This window comes from Haemaphysalis longicornis, unplaced genomic scaffold, assembly GCF_048455015.1.
Source record: "Haemaphysalis longicornis isolate Haplotype H1 unplaced genomic scaffold, Haemaphysalis longicornis Haplotype H1 scaffold_10, whole genome shotgun sequence".
In the NCBI taxonomy this organism is placed as follows: Eukaryota; Metazoa; Arthropoda; class Arachnida; order Ixodida; family Ixodidae; genus Haemaphysalis; species Haemaphysalis longicornis.
In genome coordinates this window covers 155,701,379-155,725,763 of record NW_027526204.1, presented here as the reverse complement: position 1 = coordinate 155,725,763, position 24,385 = coordinate 155,701,379, and the positions used below count along the sequence as shown (strand labels likewise).

Here is a 24,385-nt window from a genome sequence, read left to right as displayed (position 1 = left end):
CAAAGGACAGTAAAGATCTGCGTGATTTGCGCCCGATGCTTTCCCGCGAACTCAATACGCTCTACACGGCTCTCCAAGGAAGCAAGGTGAGTTACCCGTCCGTTCACAAACGTAACTCGAGTGTCACTTTTACCTGTTTTTCGGTGCCTTAACCTGTTTGAAGGACAAACTTGTACCCCTTTTCCCGAACTTGATGCTCTTTGCCACAGTCAAACTTGTTGAGAGGGTGCTCGCTGGGATGGTGTACCGGGAGGCGACGTTCTTTTTTCTCGCCGGCAGAGACTGCATTTAAAATGGCGAGCTTGTCTTGAAAAGACAGAGCTTTCGCGTTTTCTGGAAGCAGAACTCATCACCGAAGAACCGACACCACGGATAGCAGTGGAGACTCGCGACTACACGCCGACAAGCAGCCCTAGCACCTAACCGACACCGCACTGACACTGGAAACGCACGGCAGTTTGCGGTGCGGGCGAAGGTCGCTAAATTAGCGCATTTCTATAGCCGGTTTTTCAAAAAAAGTGGAAAAAGCAATGGATTACCAGCGTAGCGAATTCGTTACACTACAACTACTACTACTACTACTACTACTACTACTACTACTACTACTACTACAGTGCATACCCACTCATGAAACGAAATCGATGCTTGAGCTGGGTGCTACCTTGATGGTACCCGGTTGCTGGCACCGGGGCATCCGTTTTCCAACGCTTCGCTGTATAGATCGCCTCGCGGTTTAGAGATACGCGACTTTCGTTCGCAGACACAAAAAAATGCACTGAACCGTAGCCGTACGAGCTTCGTTCAGAAGGAATGAATGCAGGCGAGAATGTCAAAGGGCTAAACACATGCGCGGAGAGCGACGCGTTTTCGCGCGCGTTCTTTCTCTCTAGAGCGGTCCGGCAGCGGACAGGAGCGCGCACAAATGTGCGTACAGGAGCGGTCTTGGAGAGGGGGAAAAAAAAGAAAGAAGAACGCGTGCGGAAATGCGTCGCTCTCCGCACGCGTGTTCGGCCCTTTAATTGTTGCGCGTCTGAGCGCATAGCTGATGAGCGTGCAGGCGTCCTCCCTGGCGCAGTCACGGCTCGTTCATCCTCCGCACGCTTATCCGTCGCTGCAAGAAGGGCCCTCTCCGCGCCTGGCCGGCTGGGAGAGGAGGTGCGGCGGCAGCAGCCCGCGGGGATCACGAGCGAGCATCCAAGTTTGCGAGCAGCGGCTGCAGCGCGCACTCGTCGACGGCCGAACTGATGCGGCCGCGGCTCGTGAGCAAGGCCAAAGCTGGACGCATGCTGCGCGGAGATTAGCGCCTCTGCCTCATAAGGGCCACCCCCGGCCCAGTGCCCTCGACACCGTCGCCGCCAGGTAAGCCCCTTCTGTGGCCCGCTGCATGCTGCCGGCCCTGCGCTCAAACGTCGCTCACCGCCGCTGCGCACGCCTCTTCGGTGCTTACGATGTTGTCGTACCCCGTTCGCGCCGCGTAAGCTCGTCGCTGATTTCCAACCTATTCGAGCTGCCGAGGTTTCCCAGGCGCGTGCGAGTTGCCACAAAAAGCTTCTAGCTTCTTTAACGCGAACTCTATTCACAGTCTATTTCCGGCAGGGCGGCCGTTCTTTCGGGAGATTTGCGCAGCACCTGTTGAGACGAAGTTGTAGTTTGCTCCAGTCGCCATTGACGTGTAGTAGTAGTAGTAGAAAACATTTATTGAGCTCAGATAAAATGACGGCGTCTTCTCAGACGTCGAACGGGGTGGTTGGTTTCGGGACCCATATACGGCCAGCAGCTCCTGGCCCCTGGCCGCCAGCGCGAGCTGGATCGGCAGGGAATGGCTGGACCGTAAGGTCTCCCATCGTTTACGGGGTGGGGTAGTAGAGGGTGGAGGGGACTTGAGTGAAGTGCATTCCGTCAGGATGTGTGCGAGAGTGCCTATGTTGTTTGTGCAAAATGGACAAGTGTCCTCTTCGATTTCTGGATAGAATTTATTCATCAGGACAGGGTGTGTAAGTGAACCTGCCTGAATGCGCCTGATGATTGTTTGTTGTTCCCTGCTGACATTGCCGGCTACCTGTGTGTGGGCAGGCACCACCTATACGAGCTCTGCGGCTCGCTCCGGCGCCCTGTTCTTCGATAATATTGCGGCTGCCTCTGAGGAGGTCACCCCTTTCCTGTGGCCGCCGTATGCTCTTTTGGAGTCGGTGACCACCACCCTGGCGCCCGGTTGGACGAGCGCCAGGGCAATGGCCACCTCCTCTGCTGTCGCTGACTCTCTGGTGTTGACTGCAGCGCTGTTTATCAACCGTTCCCCGTCAGTTACCACCGCCGCTGCTTTGCTGCTGCCCTTGACGAGGGACGCATCCACGTATAGGACTCCCTCCATCCGCTGCATTTTGGAATTAATCGCCTGAGCTCTGGCTTCTCTCCTGCCATCATTTTTCCCCGGCGTCATGTTCCGGGGCAAGGGCTTGGTGGTGATTGTTGTCGTCCATTCAGTTGGGATGGACTTCTTGATTGATGCTCTCCCCTTGCGCCACCCTATCTTATCCAGCACCGCGCGGCCATTATTTGTCTGGCTCAGGCGGAGTCGCTGGTTAGACAAGTGGGCTTCTATGAGTTCGTCGACTGTGTTGTGTGCCCGCATGGCTTGAAGGCGCTGGGTCGACGAATAGATGGGTAGGCCGAGGGCTTGCTTGGTGGCCTTTCTGGTGATGGTATCGAGTGTTTTCTTTTGCGTCTTGTTTAGATCAGATACGGGGCCGAATATGTTATCCTGGATGTAACGAATACCTGCACCAGTCTGGGGGCGTCGTCTTCCTTTAGTCCTCTGTTTCTAGTTGAAACCCTTCTCAGCATGGCTAGGATCTTCTCCGCGCTGATCTTGATCTTGTCAACGGCGGCGTGTGCTTTGCCATTGTCTTGCATTAGGAGACCGAGGATTCTACATGTGTCCGTCGGCTTGACTTTGGTGCCGTCAATTTGGGTGCGGATGTCTGTTGGGGGCTCTTGCGGGGCTTCCCTGGTTGGATTACGAGGAGTTCCGACTTATCTGGCGCGCAACTGAGTCCACAGGTCTTCGCGTACTCGTGCACTGCCAGTGCTGCCGCCTTCTCCATTCAGCCGTCGTAACCCACTCGCTCCGTCCATATAGCAATATTGTCCGCGTAGAACGTGTTTGATTCCTTCGATTTGGTCTAGCAAACGTGGCAGTGGCAGTAAGGCCAGATTGAACAGGAGTGGTGATAACACTGCTCCCTGTGGGGTGCCCCGCTCCCCCAATTCATGGGCTCCGATCGCTCTTCACCCACTGAGGTTCGTACCTTGCGGGAGGACAGAAAGTCTCTGACATATCCGAAAGTGCGCTTCCCGCACCTCGTCTCATTGAGGTTAGGGAGTATACTAGCATGAGTGACATTGTCGAATGCCCCTTTGAGGTCAAGGGCGAGGATTGCCCTGGAGCTGTTTCGCGTAGCTCTTTTCATTACCAGCTCTTGAAGCTGAAGCATGACGTCCTGTGTTGATAGGTGCTTGCGGAACCCAAACATCGTTTTCGGAAGTTGGTCGGTGACCTCAAGGTGCTCCTGCAGGCTAGGTGCTCCATTACCTTGCCAACACAGGAGGTCAGCAATATTGGCCTCATGTTTCCGATCGCGGGGGCCTTGCCCGGTTTGGGTATAAATCGCAACGCAGCCTCTTTCCACTCCGGCGGGAGTTGTGAGGTTTCCCAAGCCTTATTTACATGTTCGAGCAGGGATTGTGCCGTCCTACCGCTCATGTTGGTGAGCAACCTATAGGTGATGGCGTCTCTCCCCGGAGCGCTTTTCTTGTTGCTCTCGTCAATTGCTGTCCACAACTCAGAGATCGTAAACGGCCGGTCCAGGTCTTCATTGCTGGGTCCTGTGCATTCTCGCGGGGTCGGGTGTTGCCCTCGCTCGGTTTGAAGATAGTGGTCTTCTAGGGCCTTCATAAGCCGTTCGCTGTCTCCGTCGTACGTGTTTAGGACTTTCGTCAGCAACCGGTTGTTTGCTGCCTTGCTGCCTGCGGGGTGTATGAGGTTCCATGTCTTTCCATGCCTTGCCCAAGCAGTTTCTATGTCTTGCCCACGGACAACTGCCCCTGAAGGCTGTCGCATACCTGCAGCCAGTTCTCCTTGCTGAGCTTGGCCACGTATTCCGAAATGTCGCTGTTAAGCTCGGCTATTCGACGCGCGAGCTTCCTGTTGCGCCTTTGCTTCTTCCAGCGTTTTGTGAGCGAATGCCGGGCCGCCCACATGTGAGGAGCCTGCTGTCGACGAAAGGTACCTTCGTTGTAGTTTCAATTTCTTGGCTGAATTTGGCTGAATTCTGGCTGAATTCTGCTTGGCTGAATTCTGCTTCTCGGCCCATGTCTTGTACGAAGTATCTTGCGGGTCCCCTTCGTCCGCGCCTTGTATGCACGCATCTTATCCCAGTCCGTTATGCGAGCTGCTCCCAGCTTGGCCCGGAAGTCTGGGCCCTATATAGTGAGTGTGATGATGGTGTGGTCAGAGCCCAAGTCCTCGTTCCCACACTTCCACGAGATATCCAGTATTCCGATGAGCCAGGACAGATCTGGTGTTGTATCTCTGGAGACGCTGTTGCCTCTTCTTGTGGGTACTCCGGGTTCGTTGATTAGAGAAACGTCCAGGTCTTCCATAGCCGTGACCAAAGCCTTTCCCCTCTTGGATTGAAATTTGTATCCCCATAAGGTGTGCGGAGCGTTCAAATCGCCCAAAATCAGGAATGGCCTGTTCCCGGCCAATTTCTTCGCGTCCATTACAACTCGATCGAATTCATAGTGTCTTTGCGATGGTCTGCAGCAGACGCTCGTGACGGAAATATTGCTTTTGCTCCCAATTTCCTTTACGTGTATTTCCACCAGCGTGTGCTCACACCCTGCTTGTGCAGCAAGGTGTTGAGTAGCAGCTATGTGATTCTCCACTAGGATCGCCGTACCCATTTTGGTTGGGTTGGTGTATGTATATACCCGGAATTTTTGGGACTCCCCCACTTGTAAAGCAAGTTTGGCCGGCGTAGTTTCAACCTGATTCATGTAAAGTGCCAATTCTGTGTCTTTGTATCTAATTCCTCTGCAGTTCCACTGAAAAATGGTCGTGAGCCCTTTGCGGCCCATTTTCTTAGTCATTCTATTGTTACTTGTGTTCATTGTCCTCGTTGGCGGATGTCTCTAGCCGTCCCCTTCTCTCTGAGGTGGCCTCCTTGATCCTACTCATTCGTTCTTTCTTTAACAATGTGGATTTCCTTCTGATCTCGATGGCCGTCACTCTTGCCGCATACTTCTCGTGTTTAGTCTCGAGCGTGTTAAGTCGACCTTCCATGCGTTTCAGCGCCGCTAGTGTTCTGGGCAACCCGTGCAGCAGTGCGTTCGACGAAACGACGCTTGGCGCAGCATGTACGTCCTCGTTATCCCCATTGACTCTGCCGAGAACGCGCTTGATGCGAGTTCTGGGATCCGTGATGTTATTATCGGTCGCGGCGCACCGGAATTCGCAAGAGCCTGCCAGGCTTCGGTAGGGGAAAGAGAAGGGGAAATGAGAGAGCCTGAATTTGCCAGAAACGAACAGCCATCACCCCGCTGTGGAGCACGCTCCATAGGTACTACGTCATGTTTTGAATGGTTGAGAGACTATATAGACGACGTAGTACCGGCAGCAGGACCGTTGGGGAAAAGTGGCGTTCGGGAGAGTACGTGAAGTGCGATCATTTTCTAACGATTTAATTTACCTGTAATTTTACAATTCGGCAACGTCGATAGAGGCTGGAAACTCGGTGCGCTTCTTATGGAATTGGTCACTGCATGGAAGATAATTCAGCACATTAAAAGAATGCCAAATTCGCGTGTGGAACGCCTCACCATTGCACTCTCGTACTGGAAGTCAGCGTATTGCGTCACACGTGCGAAGACATTATGAACGCGAGGGCCGCGGCCGTAGTTGGCCGGTGCTCAAAAATTCCAACAATTGTAAAGACCATAGCCTTTCATCGACGCGGGGATGGCCGCGAGTCACACCTGTTGTCAAAGCAAGTAAAACAAACCCAGCAAACTGCGGTGACAGGGTGGCCCCTTAAAGAAAACGCTCTCGTTATCGCGGGACTGTTCCGATAAGAACTTGTTGCTGAGCTAGTTGGTGAATAGTTACCAGGATTTGGAGCGCAACAAGAAAACACAGACGGGGAAACAGTAGACAAGACAGGCGCTAACTTCCAACTACTTTATTGCGTTACGCGTGTGCTTGAAAAAGAGGGCGAGAAAGAAGGATCGTACCCATACATAGATGATAACAATAATAGATATGTTTACAGAAAGTTTTAACGCGAACATTCAGGCAGGAGAATTGTGTCGGAGCAGCCAAAAATGGCAGGTTGAATCTCAAAAGAGAATCTCAAAAGAGAATGGAAAAAACTCGGGAGAACGAAACCCCGCATGGAGTCAGTCAGAGCCAGATCGCAGGAGTTTAAAGTAACTCTTCAAAACAAATTCTCGCTTTTGAACGAGAAGGAGGAAGTCAGTGTATACAGGCTAAATGACAACCTAACATCGGCGCTCAGGGAATCAGCAGCAGCTGTGGGAGAAACAACATGTATGGAACAAACTGGAAAACTAAGAAAACTAAGAACCTAATTGCCAAACGTAAGAACACGAAAGTGTCAAGAACGGCGGAATAGATTGAATTGTCCTAGCTTTAAAACTGATTTACAGAAGTAAAACAAACGACATTCGTGCATAACGTGGCAATTTCGAGGAAAGGCTGCAAATATGAGAAAGCTTGAAAGCAACAAAGAGAAAGCTAGCCATCGGCAAAGACAGGATGCACGCACTCAGAGACCAGCAGGGTAACATTACGCACAAGTTGGGCGAGATTATAAAGGTAGCAGAACGATTCTACACTAGGTTCTATGCCAGCGACGTTATAGCAGAGGAAACTACTGAGAGTGCAAGCTCAACTTACGATGTCGCACTAGTAACTAAAGAGGAAGTTGGAAAAGCCCTCAAAGGCATGGAAATAGGATAAGATGCAGGTTACGACGGAATAACCGTCGATTTTTTGAAGAAGGGAAGAGATATTGTACTGGAAAAGCTTGCTGTAGTATTTTTGGAATGCTTGAAGACTCAAAAAGTGCCTATTGCCGGGAAACACGCCAACATTATTCAGAGTCATATGAAGGATGATCCCAAAGACGTCAATTATTATAGACCGATCAGACTACTCGCAGTTTACAAGCCGTTTACCAAAAATTTGGTTAGCCGCATATGTGACAGCCTGGATTTTCAACAACCCCGACATTAGGCTGGGTTTAGGAAAGGGTACTGAACCATGGATCACATCCATATCGTCAATCAAGTGGTAGAAAAATCGGCAGAGTACACTAAACCCCTTTAGGTGGCATTTATAGATTATGAGAAAGCGTTTGATTCCTTATTCTCAGCGCAGCCTTGATTGATTGATTGTAGGGTTTAACGCGCCGACGCAACGCAAGCAATGAGGTGCGCCGTAGTGGAGGGTTCCGGATTAATTTTGACCACCTGAGGATCTTTAACGTGCGCCGAAATCTCGTACACGCGGGCGTTTCTGCTTTTCTCCTCCATCAGAAAAGCGGCCGCAGCGGCCAGGAATCGAACCCGCGTCCTCGCGCTCCTTAGCCACTGAGTCACCGCAGCGGGTTCTCACCGCAGCCTTGCTAGAAGTACTAAAAGACCAGGGATTAGAGGAAACCTATACAAGGTTTCCTCTAATCATCAAGGAATGCATGGGCAGGATAACCTTCCATAAGCAAGGCGATAAATTTCTAATCCGAGAGGGAGTAAGACAGGGAGATACCACCTTGCCATAACTATTCACAGCATGTCTAGAGAGCTCGGTATTTCGAAAGCTTGACTGGGAAAACGTAAACTTAAGGATAAACAGGCAATACTTAAGAGTAGTGGAAACGCGGTTGAGCGCCCGGTGTCATCCTACGTTACAGCAAGAGGCTACATCACCGCCTACGTCACAGCATTATTCATCATCGACTTCGCGAGCGATGCACGCCAGCACGCGCACGGGAAAATTTCTTTAAATTGAGAAAGTTTGCTCTGCAGCATAAAACGGTGGGGGTGAGTGAGTCTAAATGTACGCAAGCACAAATTTTTCACTGTGCAAGTCTAAAAGGCTCCGGTGATACGGCCCAAATAGCCAGCGTCTGTAGTCGGGCTGGTTGGGCGTCAGCCCTGTGCTGAGTCCACGGAGCAAGAACAACATAGTCTTGCTCCGTGGTTGAGCCCCACAGTATTTAATACTTGCTGTCGGTAACGTTGGAGACAACGGCAAGTCCGCAGAAGATGGTGAATGTCTGCGGTCGATGCCGAAGTGGAGCAAAATGGACATGCCCGGCCAAACGGAGCCCGTCGATCCGGGGGCCAGGCAAGGAGATTCCTTCGGCCAGGTAGAGTGAACCTAGTTCACTCTAGGCCAGGTGTGGGGGGCAGCTGCAGGCGTGGTAGCAGCCCAGACGCGAATCCTCCGTAGCGCCACCTCCTTGCGCGCGAGGTGCATGAACCGGGACGCGGCCAATCGTCGTGATCAGTGGCGGGTGGCGCCATCTATGAACGAAAGGAAGAGGCTCACTGACCGGAGCGCCCCCGATTGCTACTGGTTTCCCCTTTGTAGCGGGGTGATGACATGTTATCTTACCAAAAAGGACTAATATACCTATGTTTTATACTCTTCGTTTAATACTAGCGCTGCTTAGGGCAGGCACACGAAGCTTATTAGGCACAAAATACTTTTTTTTTTCTGTTACAGGTGGTAACTGTGCTAGGCAATATTCCCCTGTCTGCTTTTCGTCCGTCAGCATTCTAATCTTATTTTCGTCGCCTCGACAGCCTTGAAGTTAACTTCCTCCGTGCTACCCTTAAATCCTAGAGCTTCTGGAAGCCGAATATTTCTCTCATGTAGATTTGGATGGGTTCCCTCACATTCTAACACCATGTGCCGCATAGGTTCTGTTTCCTTGCCGCAGACCACGCATACCCCATCATTTTGTGAATACCTCCCCACAAAGCTCTTAGTTCGCAAGCAACCTGCTCTAGCCTGAAAAAGCAAAGCACTGCCCTTGGAATTATAGTAGAAATTTTCTTTTCTGATGGTCAATTTCTCAGCCCTATACATCTCTAACGGCGTTTTAGCTTCCATTTTTTCTCTCCATTTATTCGTTTCAATCTGCCTTGCCTCTTTTTTGGTTACCTTGGCTGTTTTGGATTCTCCACTGCTCTTTCCGTATTTCATCTTTAGCCTTCTGGTCTTCCTTAACCACTGCGTGTCAACGCTTTTCAAGTATAGGTACCTAAAAACCTTAGCTGCCCACCTTCGTTGATCCATTGCTCTCAACCTCATCTCAAAACATATTTTACTCTGCGGTTCTCGAACTTCAAACGACGCCCAGCCCATATCACCCAGTACCGCTTCGTTAGTTATTTTTCCATGAGCGCCTAAGGCCAAACGGCCTATCGTTCTCTGGTTCACTTCAAGGCCTGATAGAACGTCTGATTTTAACCAGAGTGCAGCATTCGCAAATGTGAGACCCGGAACCATTACTCATTTCCACATTCCTCTCACTACTTCATATTTAGTAGTAGAAAACTTTATTATAAAGCAGGCTATCTAGCCCTCAGAGGGTGGTGCCCTTAGTCCAGGGCCCCATTTGCTGCTGCGATCCGTCTTGCCCGGTCGATCAGTCCGCGCGGGTCGTCCAAGGCTGAGCTGGAAAGAACGGCTTCCCGTCCGGAGGGTGAGGGGCTGGGTATAGGCAATCGGGTTGGTGGTTTGGGGCATTCCCATGTGGAATGGTACAGGTTCGGGTGTCCTCCACAGGATGGGCATCTGTCTGGGTACATGGTAGGGTAGAATTTGTGCCGAAGCGAGAGGCTAGGAAACGTGTTAGTTTGTAGCTGGCGCCATGCAGCGGCTTCCTCACGGGTGAGTTGCGCGTGTGGCGGAGGAAGTGTCCTACGGGAGGGTCTCTATAGTGTTGTAGTATATGTGTGTATGCGAGTGGGGTATACTTTCTGTCTTGTCTGGTGTGGGTTGGTCTTCCACTGGCGCCCGGAGAGTGAGGCCTCGGGCTGCCGCATGAACGGCCAGGGAAACACGCATGCCCAGGTGTCCAGATTAGACGGACTGGTGGAATCAGTCGGTTTCGCTGCAGGATGTGATAGGCGGTCGGGGTGATACGTCTTTGCGCATAATTTCGGCATGCCTCTTGTGAGTCGGATATAATATTTATTGGGTTCCCTGAAGGGCGAGTTACCCCCACAGAGCTCTATGCTTCATTATAGCTGCGTTTCGCTTTCCCTTGCCCTTACGTTGTTCCTCGTGAGTTCTTAAGTTGTTATCCCCCTCGTTTATCCACACTCCCAAATATTTATATTCCTTCACTCTGGGTGATTCACCTTGCTGGATAGACACTGCGTCAGTGGTAGCGTCTTTGAAAACAATTATTCCCGATTTTTCTGCGCTAATAATTAAACCGAGGTCGGTGGCTTCCTGGTCGCTAATATTTAAGAGCCGTTGCATATCGGTCTGGTTATCAGCTAAAAGAACAATGCCGTCTGCGTATAACATTCCTGGAATATGCTGTTGTACCACTAGCCTTGCAGCATATACGTCAGGTTGAACCCTACTTGACTTTCTACCAGTTTCTTTTTTAACCCTGCCATGTAAAGAGCATCAACAGTATTGGGTTCAAGGGGCATCCCTGTTTCAGCCCCCTATGGGTGTTGACCTGCTGGGCGCATTTCTGTGCTTCCCATGTAAGGGACACTTTATTGTCTTTATAGATGGCTATGAGGAACTGTATTAACTCGTCATCTAATCCCTGGAGTTTCAGCATTCTCCACAGCAGTTCTCTATTTACGTTGTCATATGCCCCTTTAATGTCCAAGAACGTAATCTATATTGGTCTATTCTGCGCTTTCGCAATTTCAATGCATTGCGTTATCACGAACAAATTATCATCCATTCGCCTGTCTTGTCTAAATCCATTCGGCAGTTCCCCAAGTATTTCATTGTCTTCCATAGATGCTTGAATTTCTGATTTTATCGCCTGCATTACGAATCTATACACCACTGAAGTTACTGTGAGTGGTCTGTATGAATCAGTACTGGCTTTGTTGCCTCTGCCTTTATATATTAAATTAATCCTGCTTTCTCGACAGTACTGTGGTATTTGTTTGGTTTGTATCACCTTATATATTGCCGCGAACCATGCGTTGGCTTGTTAATTTGTGTTTTGCTTTTGCCGCCCGGCTGCGCCGGTCTGTGTTATCGGTGTTGTCGGTGTGCCAAGGGAAGCGCGTGTTACATTCTTTCTGTGCCGCATGTGTTATTTCTTCTGATAGGGAGGGCGTTCCGAACTAACGGGAACAGCCTAGAATAATCTTCGTCGATCTACAGTCTTCTGGATACAATTCGACGATTCGAGAAACCCTCGCGCCAAGTGATAAATTCCCGCAGAGCAGATGCCTCGGCATTCGAATCGTCGACGCTCGCCTTCGCACGTCACTTTGTTGACTGCTTCTTCGCCGCCTGTATTCTTTGAGTTGTTAGGGGCGCACAAGTTCGCTCCTATAAACTTGTTTTCTTTGAAGACAACTGCGTCGTCTTCGGCTTCGTGACATCTGGTGGAGGTGCGGGGTACATGCACCCTAAACCACCTGCAGGTCGCCAAGCAAGCCCCACTCGTACCAGCCGCCGACAGGAAGGCCTCCCACCCGAACTTGCTCTACTACCGGAGAAAGTGAAGAAGGAAGACGTCGCTACCAACACCATGGTCAACCAAGCCAACGCATGGTTCGCGGCATTGAAAAGTCCATCGAAAAGTCCGTGGGCTGCGCCGGTCGTACTCGTGCAGAAAAAAGACGTCACTTTAAGGTTCTGCGTTGATTACCGGAGACTGAACAAAATCACCCAAAAGGACGTGTACCCCCTGCCACGTATCGACGACGCCCTCGACCACCTCTGCCACGCAAAGTAGCGTAATTACCCGATTCTAACGCGCCCCCGATTCTAACGCGCACCCGATTTTCCTGGCAAAAAAACCAAAAACATTTGCACCTCCGATTGTAACGCGCACGGAACCTTGTGAGCAAGAAAAACGAATGCGAGAGAAACGGGCGATTTATTTCCCGAAATAATCTCACTCATCTCACTCCTCGTCGCTCTCCGCTGACCACAACATCTCGTTCTTGGTGCCGTCAAGCGCGTTCGCGATGCCACACTTCATAACGAACGTTCAACCATGATCGATGGGATCGTGGCCCATGCCTCGCACGCCCATCCTGCGAGCTTCTCCAGAGGAGCACGCTTCAGCCGACCGCTCGTTTTGAACGCGTGAGAGCCGCTGCCGCCATTGCTGTTATCAAGCGCGCAAGTGGAACGATTTGACGATTTGACGCCGATAGAAAAGCCTAGGCGCCTATGCTATAGTGCCTAGAATATTCTAGGCACTATACCTATGCTTCCTGCCTCTGAAAAATCGTTGCTAAAAACTTTGGCGCCTGCTTGAGATGGCGATGGTGATGGGCGGGACGAAATTTCCGTTGTTTCGGCAGTTTCAGTTTCGTATCCGATTCTAACGCGCATGCGATTTTTCGACCTATTTTTCCGGAAAAAAAGTGCGCGTTAGAATCGGGTAATTACGGTATTTTTCATCGATGGATCTGAAGACCGGCTGCTGGCAAATTGAAGTGGACGAGAGAGACCGAGAGAACACTGCATTTATAACCCCGGACGGCCTTTACAAATTCAAGGTGATGCCGTTTGGGCTGTACCCGGCATCAGCAACGTTTCAAAGAGTCATGGACACTGTGCTAGCTGGCCTGAAGTGGCACACCTGCCTCCTATACCTCGACGGCGTTGTGGTATTTGCCCGGACTTTCGACGAACACCTTGCAAGGTTGGAGTCTGTACTCGAGGCTTTTCGCTCGTTGGGGTAACGCTGAAGCCTGAAAGGTGTTGTTACGCGTACGAGCAACTCAAGTTTTTGGGCCATGTCGTCAACGCCGCGGGAGTCCTGCCTGACCCGGCGAAAACTTCAGCCACAGCGAACTTCCCAACACCGAAAGATAAGAAGGGCGTGTGAAGATTTCTCGGACTGTGCGGATACTACCGGCGCTTCGTCGCAAGCTTCGAAGCATTGCAGAGCCACTCACGCGCTTGACGAAAGATAGCACCCCTTTAAGCTGGGAAAACGCCCAAGAAACAGCATTCTGCGAGCTGCAACAATGCCTGCAAAGACCGCCCGTGCTCGTGCATTTCGACGAAAACGCCGAAACAGAAATGCACACGGACGCCAGTGATATAGGCTTGGGTGCTGTCCTCATCCAAAAGCAAAGCGGTTGCGAAAAAGTAATCGCCTATGCCAGCCGTGGTCTGTCCAAGGAAGAAAAAAACTACTCAACCTCTGAGAAAGAGTGCCTCGCGATTATATGGGCCATTTCGAAATTTCGCCCGTACGTGTATGGAAGACCGTTCAAGGTTGTGAGAGACCACCATGCGCTGTGTTGGCTTGCCAATTTGAAGGACCCCTCTGGCCGTCTTGGGCGGTGGAGCTTGCGCCTGCAAGAGTTCGACGTTACAATCGTCTACAAATCCGACAGGAAACACCCCGACGCCGACTGCCTGTCCCGCGCCCCCGTCGACCCACCACCACAAGCCTTTAATGAAGATAGCGCATTCTTCGAAATCGTTACGGAGAGCGACCTAGCCGCCCAGCAGCGTGCCGACCCCGACTTGCGCATCATGATCGACTACCTCGAAAGACGCAACGTCGCCGTGCCTAGGGCGTTCAAGCGGAATTAAACAGCATTCAGCCTGAAAAACTCCGTTCTCGTAAAGAAGAATTTCAACACCGGAACGAAAACGAATTATCTACTTGTCATCCCCGCAGACCTTCGTGACGAAATTTTGGAAGCGTACCACGACGACCCGTCTTCCGGACATCTCGGCACAGCTCGCAATGTTGCAAAAATCGAGGCGAGGTACTTCTGGTCCCGCCTTACATCCGACGTCACCCACTACGTTCGGAGTTGCCGTGACTGCCAGCGACAAAAAACACCGCCGACAAGACCCGCCGGACTTCTGCAACCGATCGCCGTCCCGTCGAGGCCATTTCAACAGATTGGAATGGACCTTTTAGATGCAGAGCATCTGATCCACTCGCCTTGTCCCTCCGGCGTCGTCGTCGTTGTCGGCGTTGTCCGCCCCTCCCCCATTCTCCTCGCCGCGCCAGCTGCGCTCTCCGCCGCTCACCCCCTCTCCTCTCCGATAGCGAACACTCTCTCGCGAGGGGCATTGGATTGGATTCGATTCGATTGGCTTGGATTGGATTGGCTTGGCTTGGCTTGGATTTGGATTGGATTGGATTAAAGTGGATTGTGTTGGATTGTGTTGCGTCATTGCCGCGGCACGTTGCGTCATAGCCGCGGCAGACACGCTGGGGCCGGCGCATGTGCAGTACTCTCTCTTCCGCGGTTTCCTCTCCTTCGGGCGCGCTGCGCATATAACCGGTGTGCCGTTCTTCGGCGAAGCAACATCCACGCTTGGCTCAAACACCTAGAGTCCACGCCGCTTTACAAGTACGCCAACGTCGTCATCGACTGGGACCGGCTTACGCAGTCCCCTCAACGTTATGGGCGCTATTAAACGCGGTGCCTGCGTCGCTCCGCTCCATCGTTCCAGCGCCGTTCCTCCGCTGTCCAACGCTGCAACGTGGACCCCCTATGCGTCGAATCTACACAGGGGTGCCCGCGAGGGGAGGTGGGAGTTTTTAGGCCCGTTCCCTACGTAGCGATCACAGAACAAGTGGATTGTCGTAGCGACAGACTACATGACACGCTACGCAGAGACCGCCGCTCTTCCGAGGGGGACTGCACAAGAAGTCGCCAAGTTCTTCATAAACCAAGTTGTGCTGTGACATAGAGCCCCTGAAGTCTTAATCACGGACCGCGGAACGGCCTTCACTGCCAAGCTCATGCAAGGAATCTTGCGCTACAGCAACACGGATCACCGAAGAACGACGGCGTAGCACCCCCAAACGAACGGACTAACGGAACGCCTGAACAAGACAATCGCGGATATGCTGTCTATGTACGTCGACGTTGAACGGAAGACTTGGGACGAAGTCTTTCCGTATGTCACGTTTGCGTACAACACGGCTATCCAGGAAACTGCGCAGATGGCACCGTTCGAGCTTGTCTACGGAAGACGGCCGACTATGATGCTGGACGCCATGCTTCCCCACGTGGAAGACGACGACCTCAACGCCGACGTCCAAGGGTACACCTTCAGCGTGCGGAGGAGGCCCGCCAGCTCGCTCGAGTTTGCACAACAGACCAGCAGCTGGTGGATGCGAGACGCTACAACCTCCGACGCCGAGTACCGCCCAGGGGATCGTGTGTGGGTTTGGACTCCCATCCGACGACGTGGACTCAGTGAGAAGCTTCTACGACGGTATTTCGGACCCTACCGGATTCTACAACGTGTTGGCCCTTACCTTCGAGGTGATCCCCGATGGGGATTCAGGAACATCACGACGACGCACGCGGCCCTAAGTCGTCCACGTGGTTCGCTTAAAACCTTTCTACGCACTCTTTCTTGGGCTACTTAAACCCAGAAATTTTGGTATGTATGTCTGTCTGTCTGCCTGTGACTCGATTCAGCCACCCGGCCAAAATAAAACAATGCCTGCGCAATAGTCTTATATAGTCACAGCTAAATGTGCCCGTCTAAGTCCGGTGTAATGTTCATACTTGTCAACATTGTTGAAGAAGAACAAGACATTACGCAAATATGAGACAACAAATCAATACAGAAGTGAAATTTGCAGTGTTCCTTTATAAAAAAATCAAACATGCTTGACTTTTGCGAAATTAAATACTTCATCAACTGCAGAAAAAGAATTCACTCCGCCGTCGCCTGCTGTCGCCCGCGCCACTATAGCTTCTGTCGCCATTTTAAGAAATCAACCTGCAACAGTTACGCAAGGTTCCACTAGATAGGTTCCACGTTCTGCTTGCAACGCACGTTGAGTAGGGAAACGCGGTTCTATAAACGTTGAAGTAGGGCGCCTCGATTAACGCGCGACTTCGCCGTACGGCAGCGTTCGCATCGAGACACCCGGTTTGGAGCAGTTGAACGCGGGAAACTTAAAATGATTTAAGCAAACCTTTAGCGTCTTTACCTTGGGAGGAGCGCGACGCAAGAGGAACAACATGAGAGGTGAGCGGGAAAGCGAAGGGAGGCATTTACTTCGCAAAAGCCGATAAAGACTATCGTCTTTTGACGGCATTTGCAACGAAAGGAGCAGATACGCGGCCAATTTTTTTTATTTGTCCTGACTGTCGCTTATGTTAGCATCGGGTCGATGCACTCTTAAGGGGAGGGGGTAATGCCGCGAACCATGCGTCGGCTTGTTAATTTGTGTTTTGCTTTTGCCGCAAGGCTGTGCCGGTCTGTGTTATCGGTGTTGTCGGTGTGCCAAGGGAAGCGCGTGTCACGTTCTTTCTGTGCCGCATATGTTATCTCTTCTGATAGGGAGAGCGTTCCGAACTATCGTGAACAGCCTAGAATAATCTTCGTTTAACTACGGTGTTCTGGATACAATTGGACGGTTCGAGAAACCCTCGCGCCGAGTGATAAATTCCCTCAGAGCAGATGCCCCGGCATTCGAATCGTCGACGCTCGCCTTCGCACGTCACTTCGTTGACTGCTTCTTCACCGCCTGTATTCTTTGAGTTGTTAGGGGCGCACAAGTTCGCTCCAATAAACTTGTTTTCTTTGAAGACAACTGCGTCGTCTTTGGCTTCGCGACAATATTGCCCTCATAAACGATTTCTTACTTTTAGGTACAAGCAGGTTTACCAGTTGCATTGGTATTCCATCTGGGCCAGCTGCTGTCTGTGGGGAAACCTTTTGCTCTGCTTTTGCTAATCAAGGTTGTTCAAACTTATTTCCATTTCCGCAGTCTTCTGTGGCGCTGATGTTATCGGTGCAGGCTCCCCCCCCCCTGCCCTAAACTTCTCACTAATCACTCGATGAATATGTGACAACGCGTGCTCTCCTTCTAACTGTTTCCCCTCCCCATCAATCAAGAATTTTTGATGGATATCGTTTTTTGAGCTTAGTAATTTTACATGGTTCCAAAGCTTCTTGGAAGTGCTTTTGTCCTTTTTCCGTATTTTTGCCATCGATTGTTCGCTTTTCTGCTTGACCTTCGCCTGCACCATTTTCTGCGCTTCTAGTTTCCCCCGGTAGATATCCCATTTTTCCTTTACTACCTCCGGTACCATACCACTTTTTTTTGCTTCTCTATGTTCTCTCCACGTCTTTCTTCGCTGGTCAATAGCCTCTTTTATTTCCTTATTCCACCAGCTTCTCAGCTTTCTCTTCCCTTTCCATCGGTTTCGTTGCTTTGCTTCATTCATCTTACCCTTTATGAACGCAATCATTTCGTCGTAATCCCAATTTTTCAATGGGTATTTATTGATTTCACCTTCCATTCTGTCAGGGATGATCTTTAGCTGCTGATTGTTCAAATTAGTTCCTCCGATTGTACCTATTTCTAAATTTGTCCGGGTTGCGCCTCCAAAGGGCAAGGTAAGCCTGTGGTCGCTTCCTAAGCTGTCTGTTCCATTTCCATCTATCCTATAATTTCCCACAACCTTTCGTATACTGTCTCGGATACAAAACTATAGTCTGTGCTGGACTTCCTGTTACCGCTTTCCCTTTGGATGGAAATGGCGTCATCTGCCGAAGTGCCGCCGAGATGCAGTTTTCGATGAACACCTTCTTAACTAATTGAACACTTAGCCGTTCACGTGACCGATGATGTATGCGGTGTGCCCAGCGCGAGCAGAGGCTGTGCAAAGAAAATCGCTTCTCCGCTGGCCGAGGATCCAGCCTGGGACTGCAATTGGGTTATGAGTCGGCCATTGCTCCACAGAGGGAGGCTGTTATTCGTGTGCAAAGAGTTGAAGGTGATGTTTGGTCTGCGCCGTTGCCGCGGACGCTGCCGTTGATAGGCCGCGCTTCATGCTGGAAAATGAGCGGCTAATTTGAAATTTGTTGAGAACTATGGCGTGACAGCACAGCACACATGTGTTACCGATTACCGCCGGTGGCGACACCAGCGCCTGAACAACCAGCGCCACCTACGGCCAGTGGAGGCATTTATCGGATGTTGTTGACATCACGTGCGTACTGCGCCGCACTGACCGTGTTACGCTGCGATGAGTGATTTCTCAAACCAGTGCGATCGTTTTAACGATTTTAGAGATATAGGAAATATTGGCACGTTCTTTTATAAGAAAACCGCAAGACCTTGTCGCCAGCAACACGCCGCAAGCGATGCTTACCGCGTCCGGGAGGAGCTAGCGAGCGCAACGGAGCCGTTCGATGGGCGTGGCCCCGGGCTACAAGTTTTAGTTAAATGTGGGTACAGTGAACGGTTGTGAGTTCTGTTGAGAACACGCGACTCACGCATCACTGCAATTTATAAAGAGTTTAGTGAATCTAAGCGAGGTAGGCAGGGCAAGCTGCAGGCGCAAAGCCGGGTTCCGCAGCTCGTGTGAACATGCTGATGATGCAGTTGCTATATTCGTCAACTCATAACTGTGAACACCGGGAAGCTTCCGCCCAAATGAGCACCCTCTGTTTGAGTCAACGAAATGTTAGACATGGAGTTGGCCGCGCTATCGGCGTCAAAGCAGCCGCCGAGGCCACACGGGCAGAAACTCAACGCGTACCCGTAGTAAGGGGTAAGCAGCGATGAGCACCGCAATACAGAAGGGGATTAAACCATACAGATTGTTAAAGCATAAGCAACACACAATACTGAAGTGCCGGGGTATGCATAAGCTCAGCGACAAAAAAAAAAAAAAAGAACGACAGACACCGTCACGGCTTCAAGATGACTGACGCGCATATTAATGGCCCATTCGTTTAGCTGCGGTGGTTGCCTGTGGGATCACTACAATTTCGGGTCAACCGTTACTCTGCGTCATATTCCATAGTATTCAGGGAAGATTGCTGGGGTGTATGCTAGCGCACTGTTTTTGTTCCCGACGAAGTTCGTTTTGCCTATACAAGTTACGCCAGGCACGTGCCGCCTGTCGCAGTTCCCCCCCCCCCCCCTTTCTTTCCGAAGCTGATATCGGGGGTGCACAGAAACATGATCCCCGACTAGAAACCACATCCGCATAAAACAGCAAAAAAGAACGCTGATGATTAGAATTCGATTGGCGTTGTTTACATTGCACGTCGCACTGCGCGGATTCATAGCGGTCTCCTTTCCGCTTCATTTCAAGAGAACCGAGATAAACTATTTTTTCGGCAGCCTGCTCGCGACCTTTTTAAAATGCTGTGGGAGCCGTAGGCCCAGCAGTACACAAAAATATGCAGTACTAATTCGCCTTCTTCGCAACGACTGCGGCATCTCTGCCGCGTACAGCCGCTCCTTTGGGTTTGGGCTGACCAACATTCGATTTTTGACGGCGCCGCTGTTCGGGGGCGCTGCGGTCGCTCTCGAAACACCAGCGCACGGAGCCTCCTGCGCTACCCAGGGGGCGCTGCGCAAGCGGCTTCCGGACAGTACTTCTGGGTATGGTGAACTAGAATACTTGGGTATTCTAGTTCACTACTGCTGGGTAGTACAAAGCTGCGCGGGTCCCCGTGTTGACAGAAGTAAAATGAGCTCGCTGTTCCCGGTTGTTTTGCGACATGGTCACCAGCCCATCCCCGACGAGTCCGGTCTCTTCCGGCGATCAACTTGGCATTAGGGGAAAAATCTTAGCAGCGCTAAATACGTTTACAGCGCCGACGAAAGTGCCGGGACGGTGACGGCGCTCTCCCACTCGCAGGTTCACTGACTATTTGAAGTGAAACTTCTAGTTTAAACTACTACTCTAGGTGACAAGGTCTTTTCAACAACCGCCGATCAAAAAATAAGAGGGACGCAATCGGCGATGATCGCGCTTTAAAGGGACACTGAAGTGAATTTGTCAAGCTTCCGTTTTTGCTTGCACTGCGTAGACTGGCTCAAATTAGCACACTTTTCATCGTTTATCCGGTTGACAAATCGGTAATTATTTTACAAAGCGCGAAAGAAGAAAAACTACCATGCGCGGTTTGCGGCGTCCGCACCAACTAAGGCTGTGACGTTGGGAGGAGGGGCGCCGTGATTGGACGATGCCCAAGGTTAGCAATCAAACAAGTTTCGGTTTCGGTTCTGTAAAACATAACCGATGGCGTTGTTGGATGGGCATTCTCAATATCTCAGTAATCATCGTACCGCGCTTCTGCCATGTTGTCGGCTGTAAAATGCACAAGATAAGCCTCCCAGGACGGCTTGTAGTCGTAGCATTCACTAGCCGAGACCTATGCAGTGCATGAACGCCCTCCGCGTACCCGCAGACGCCCAAATGTCATGCGCTTTTCCCCCATATTTGGAGCTTGCCTCCCTCATGCCTGTATCGTAAAAAGCGTGTTCGCACCAGGCCAAGGGTCTGTTCATTCTGGCCTGTGCCCACTGCCTGCAAGCAGTCGGTGCTTATGGCAACAGCACTCCAACGAGAACTCGCTAGCGCGCCAGTGCCAGCCTGCGCGCGTTTTGTGAACTAGTTTGTGTAGCCATGAACGTTGCGGCCCAAAAAAAGGTGAACTCAATATAGAAAACATCGGCGGAAAACAAAAAAGTTAACTTGCAAAGGACGTACCCACGGGGATTCGAACTCGTGACTTGCAAAACATTTGCGGTTACATACCTAGCACCCCAGACAACTGAGCCACGGAGCGGGACGCGGAGGCCTAGTTAATATAGGGTATATATTGTACAACCGGTTTACACTTTTATTTAGTTTTGGCATTTCAAGCAGCTTAGGTGACTATTTGTTGTACTGCGATCGTGCAGTAAGCGTCGCCCGAGTTTCCACAGTAGCTCACGTCTAGCAATTGCATTTCGTAGACGGAAAAGCGTTCGCAGATGCGTAGTCGTGCTGCTGACCGCTGTGCTTGTTCGCCCAGCGCAAAAAAGTGCTTCCCGCGCCCTAGTTTTACGCTGTACGGTAAAAATATCAGTTGATTTTATTTCCTTAGTACCTATATTGACTTCGCTGACTCTTCTCCCGCCTTCCAGAGGCCTTATACTTTCCTACTGGGGAGTACTGGCGTACCAGTAAGCGAAGCGTCGCATGTGCGCTTGTACAGCGCTTGTGTGAAGCGACCTTGACTTGGAGCTAGATACAGTGTACAAACAAACCAAGTAAAGAAAGGCACATTCTTCCATTCACAAACGTGTCCTGGCGTCGTTTCAACTAAGCGAACGAATTGCGACCAAGCAATTTTTTTTTAACCTCCTTGATTGCGACGACCAGCCGGCGGCCGGCGGACGAAACGCTGGGCCGAGTGACTCTGTCGGCCGGGGAGCCGTGCAGTAGCGCAGCCGTGGCGCAGCCAATTGCGAGCTCATCCCCTCCTGACGTCACACGAAAATGCCACAGAAAATGGGCGAGTGTAAAGAGAGGAGGACAGCATTTTCGAATTAGTTTTTCTACTAAATAAAATCGCGTAAACGCGCCTAGAGTGGTCGAAACATGGCCTGGGGACTCCGGACTACAATTTGCGCTAGTAATCCCGCAATGTTTACATATCACTTCAGTGTCCCTTTAAAGGGACACTGAAGTGAATTTGTCAAGCTCCCGTTTTTGCTTGCACTGCGTAGACTGGCTCAAATTAGCACACTTTTCATCGTTTATCCGGTTGACAAATCGGTAATTATTTTACAAAGCGCGAAAGAAGAAAAACTGCCATGCGCGGTTTGCGGCGGCCGCACAAACTAAGCTGTGACGTTAGGAGGAGGGGGCACCGTGATTGGACGATGCCCAAGGTTAGCAATCAAACAAGTTTCGGTTTCGGTTCAGTAAAACAACATGTTTGACATCCGATGGCGTCGTTAGATGGGCATTCTCATTATACCAGTAATCGTAGTACCGCGCTTCTGCCATGTTGTCGGCTGTAAAATGCATAAGATAAGCCTCCCAGGACGGCTTGGAATCGTAGCATTCACTAGCTGAGGCCTACGCAGTGCATGAACGCCCTCCGCGTCCCCGCAGACGCTCAAATACATGCGCTTTTCCCCCATATTTGGAGCTTTCCTCACTCATGCCTGTATCGTAAAAAGCGTGTTCGCACCAGGCCAAGGGTCTGTTGATTCTGGCCTGTGCCCGCTGCCCGCAAGCAGTCGGTGCTTATGGCAACAGCATGCCAACGAGAACTCGCTAGCGCGCCAGTGCCAGCCTGCGCGAGTTCTGTGGACTAGTTCGTGGAGCAATGAACGTTGCGGCCCCAAAAAAGATGAACGCAATATAGAAAACATCGGCGAAAAACGAAAAAGCTAAAAAAAAAAAGCATGTACCCGCGAGGATTCGAACTTGCGACTGGCAAAACAATTGCGGTGACATACCTAGGACTCCAAACCAATAGGCCACGCGCGGGGGCTCCCTGACGCTTGGAATATAAGGTATATAATGTATAACCAGTTTACACTTTTATTTAGTTTGCCACTTAGGTGACTATTTGTTGTATTGCGCTCGTGCAGTAAGAGTCCCCCGAGTTTCCACAATAGCTCACGTCTAGGAATTGCATTTCGTAGACGGAAAAGCGTTCGCAGAAGCGTAGTCGTGCTGCTGACCGCTGTGCTTGTACGCCCAGCGCAAAAAAGTGCTTCCCACACCCTAGGTTTACGCTGTACGGTAAAAATATAAGTTGATTTTATTTCCTTAGTACCTATATTGACTTCGCTGACTCTTCTCCCCCTTCAAGAGACCTTATATTTTCCTACTGGCGTACCAGTCAGCGAAGCGTCGAATGTGCGCTTGTGCAGCGCTTGTGTGAAGCGACCTTGACTTGGAGCTAGATACAGTGTACAAACTAACGAAGTAAAGAAAGGCACATTCTTCCATTCCAAAACGTGTTGTGGCTTAGTTTCAACTGATCGAGCGAATTGCGACGACCCGTCGGCGGCCGGCGGACTAAACGTTGTTCCGACTCAGAGCCTTCCGACTGACTCGGTCGCTGAAGGTCGGCGAGCCGTGCAGTAGCGCAGCCAATTGCCAGCTCCTCTCCTGCTGACGTCACACGAAAACGCCACAGAAAATGGGCGAGAGTGCAGAGAGGGGGACAGCATTTTCGAATTGGTTTTTCTACTAAATAAATTCGCGTAAACGTGCTCAGAGTGGTCGAAACAGGGCCTATAGGGACTCCGGACTACAATTTGCGCTCGTAATCCCGCATTGTTTACAAATCACTTCAGTGTACCTTTAACGTCGTGCGCCCCCGGAAATGCTCTGCATTTGATCGTGCCCCTCGCGAGGGGGATGTTTAGTTTCCTGCCGCAGCAAGAACCGGGCGGCCTCCTGCACAGTTTGTGGCGCATACCCACTTGGGGGATTGGCCAGGATCGTTTCACTTACTACATGCCGGTTACGGCAGGGTTTGACTCTTTATTCAGCAGGAGAGGGAGGTCTCGTACAGTGCTTAGTATTTCTAACGCAGCAGCTCTTGCTAAGCGTGTTACCTCATGATGTTGAGGGTACATACTCGGAGGTATAGGACGGACAAGAATTCTAGTCCTTATATCAGGCGGGATGTCCACGGCGTTTTCCGTGATGTGCGGCGCCGTGTACGCAAGCTTAGCTAGCGTTTTCCTCCCAGTGGGACGTGCTCCGAGTCTTACTTTCTGCGCCGTTAGCGGTGCCCCTATGTGTTCTTCTATGGTGTTGGGCAGTCCCAAAGCCGTGAGGCGAACAGTAGAGGTGCTTGTAGGAAGTGCCAAGACTCGTTTGTATGCCTTTCTAAGAAGTGCGTCTAGCTTACGCTCATATGCCCCCGGAACCGCACAAGGAGCCACGTAAACCATTCTGGAGACGACGAAGGCCTGCAGAAGACGGTCCTTGTCGTTTTCTTTCAACCCATTACTATACTACTGTTTTCTATCCTACGCAGCATCCAATCCATTTCATGAGCTGTAGTTTCTTGAAGCCTGTCGAGGAGCAGGATGTTTTTGTGGTTTTCCTGATAAGTCATTCCTAACGTCTTGATTGAGAATATCCGTCTGATTAGTAAAGCCATATTTTGATGTTATCTGGAGTGTCCCGGCGGCATGTTTGTACTATGATGCGTTCTGATTTTTGCGTGCACAATCTAAACTACATAGGCTGACATAGGCGTGGACGACGTCCGCTGCCGTCCTGCATGACGTCGGGAGAACCCTTGATAATTCAGATTGTTATTTTGTCCGCATACAGAGCGTGCTTAATGTTGGGCATT

At 50.9% G+C, this 24,385-nt stretch overlaps 1 protein-coding gene across 4 annotated transcripts in view; it reads left to right on the top strand.

Moving 5' to 3' along the window:
- The first annotated feature begins 1,021 nt into the window (after nt 1–1,021).
- The window catches only part of LOC144159709 (uncharacterized), a 138,414-nt gene continuing 115,050 nt past the window's right edge, over nt 1,022–24,385 (top strand). For 2 of the 4 annotated variants that reach the window (XM_077691381.1, XM_077691380.1), the window contains exon 1: nt 1,022–1,359. In XM_077691381.1, the coding sequence (XP_077547507.1) occupies nt 1,046–1,359 (314 nt within the window). In that variant the 5' untranslated portion in view covers nt 1,022–1,045. Of the gene's footprint in view, nt 1,360–8,325; nt 8,429–24,385 lie in introns of all 4 variants that reach the window. The other 2 variants (XM_077691383.1, XM_077691384.1) reach the window with 2 other exon arrangements.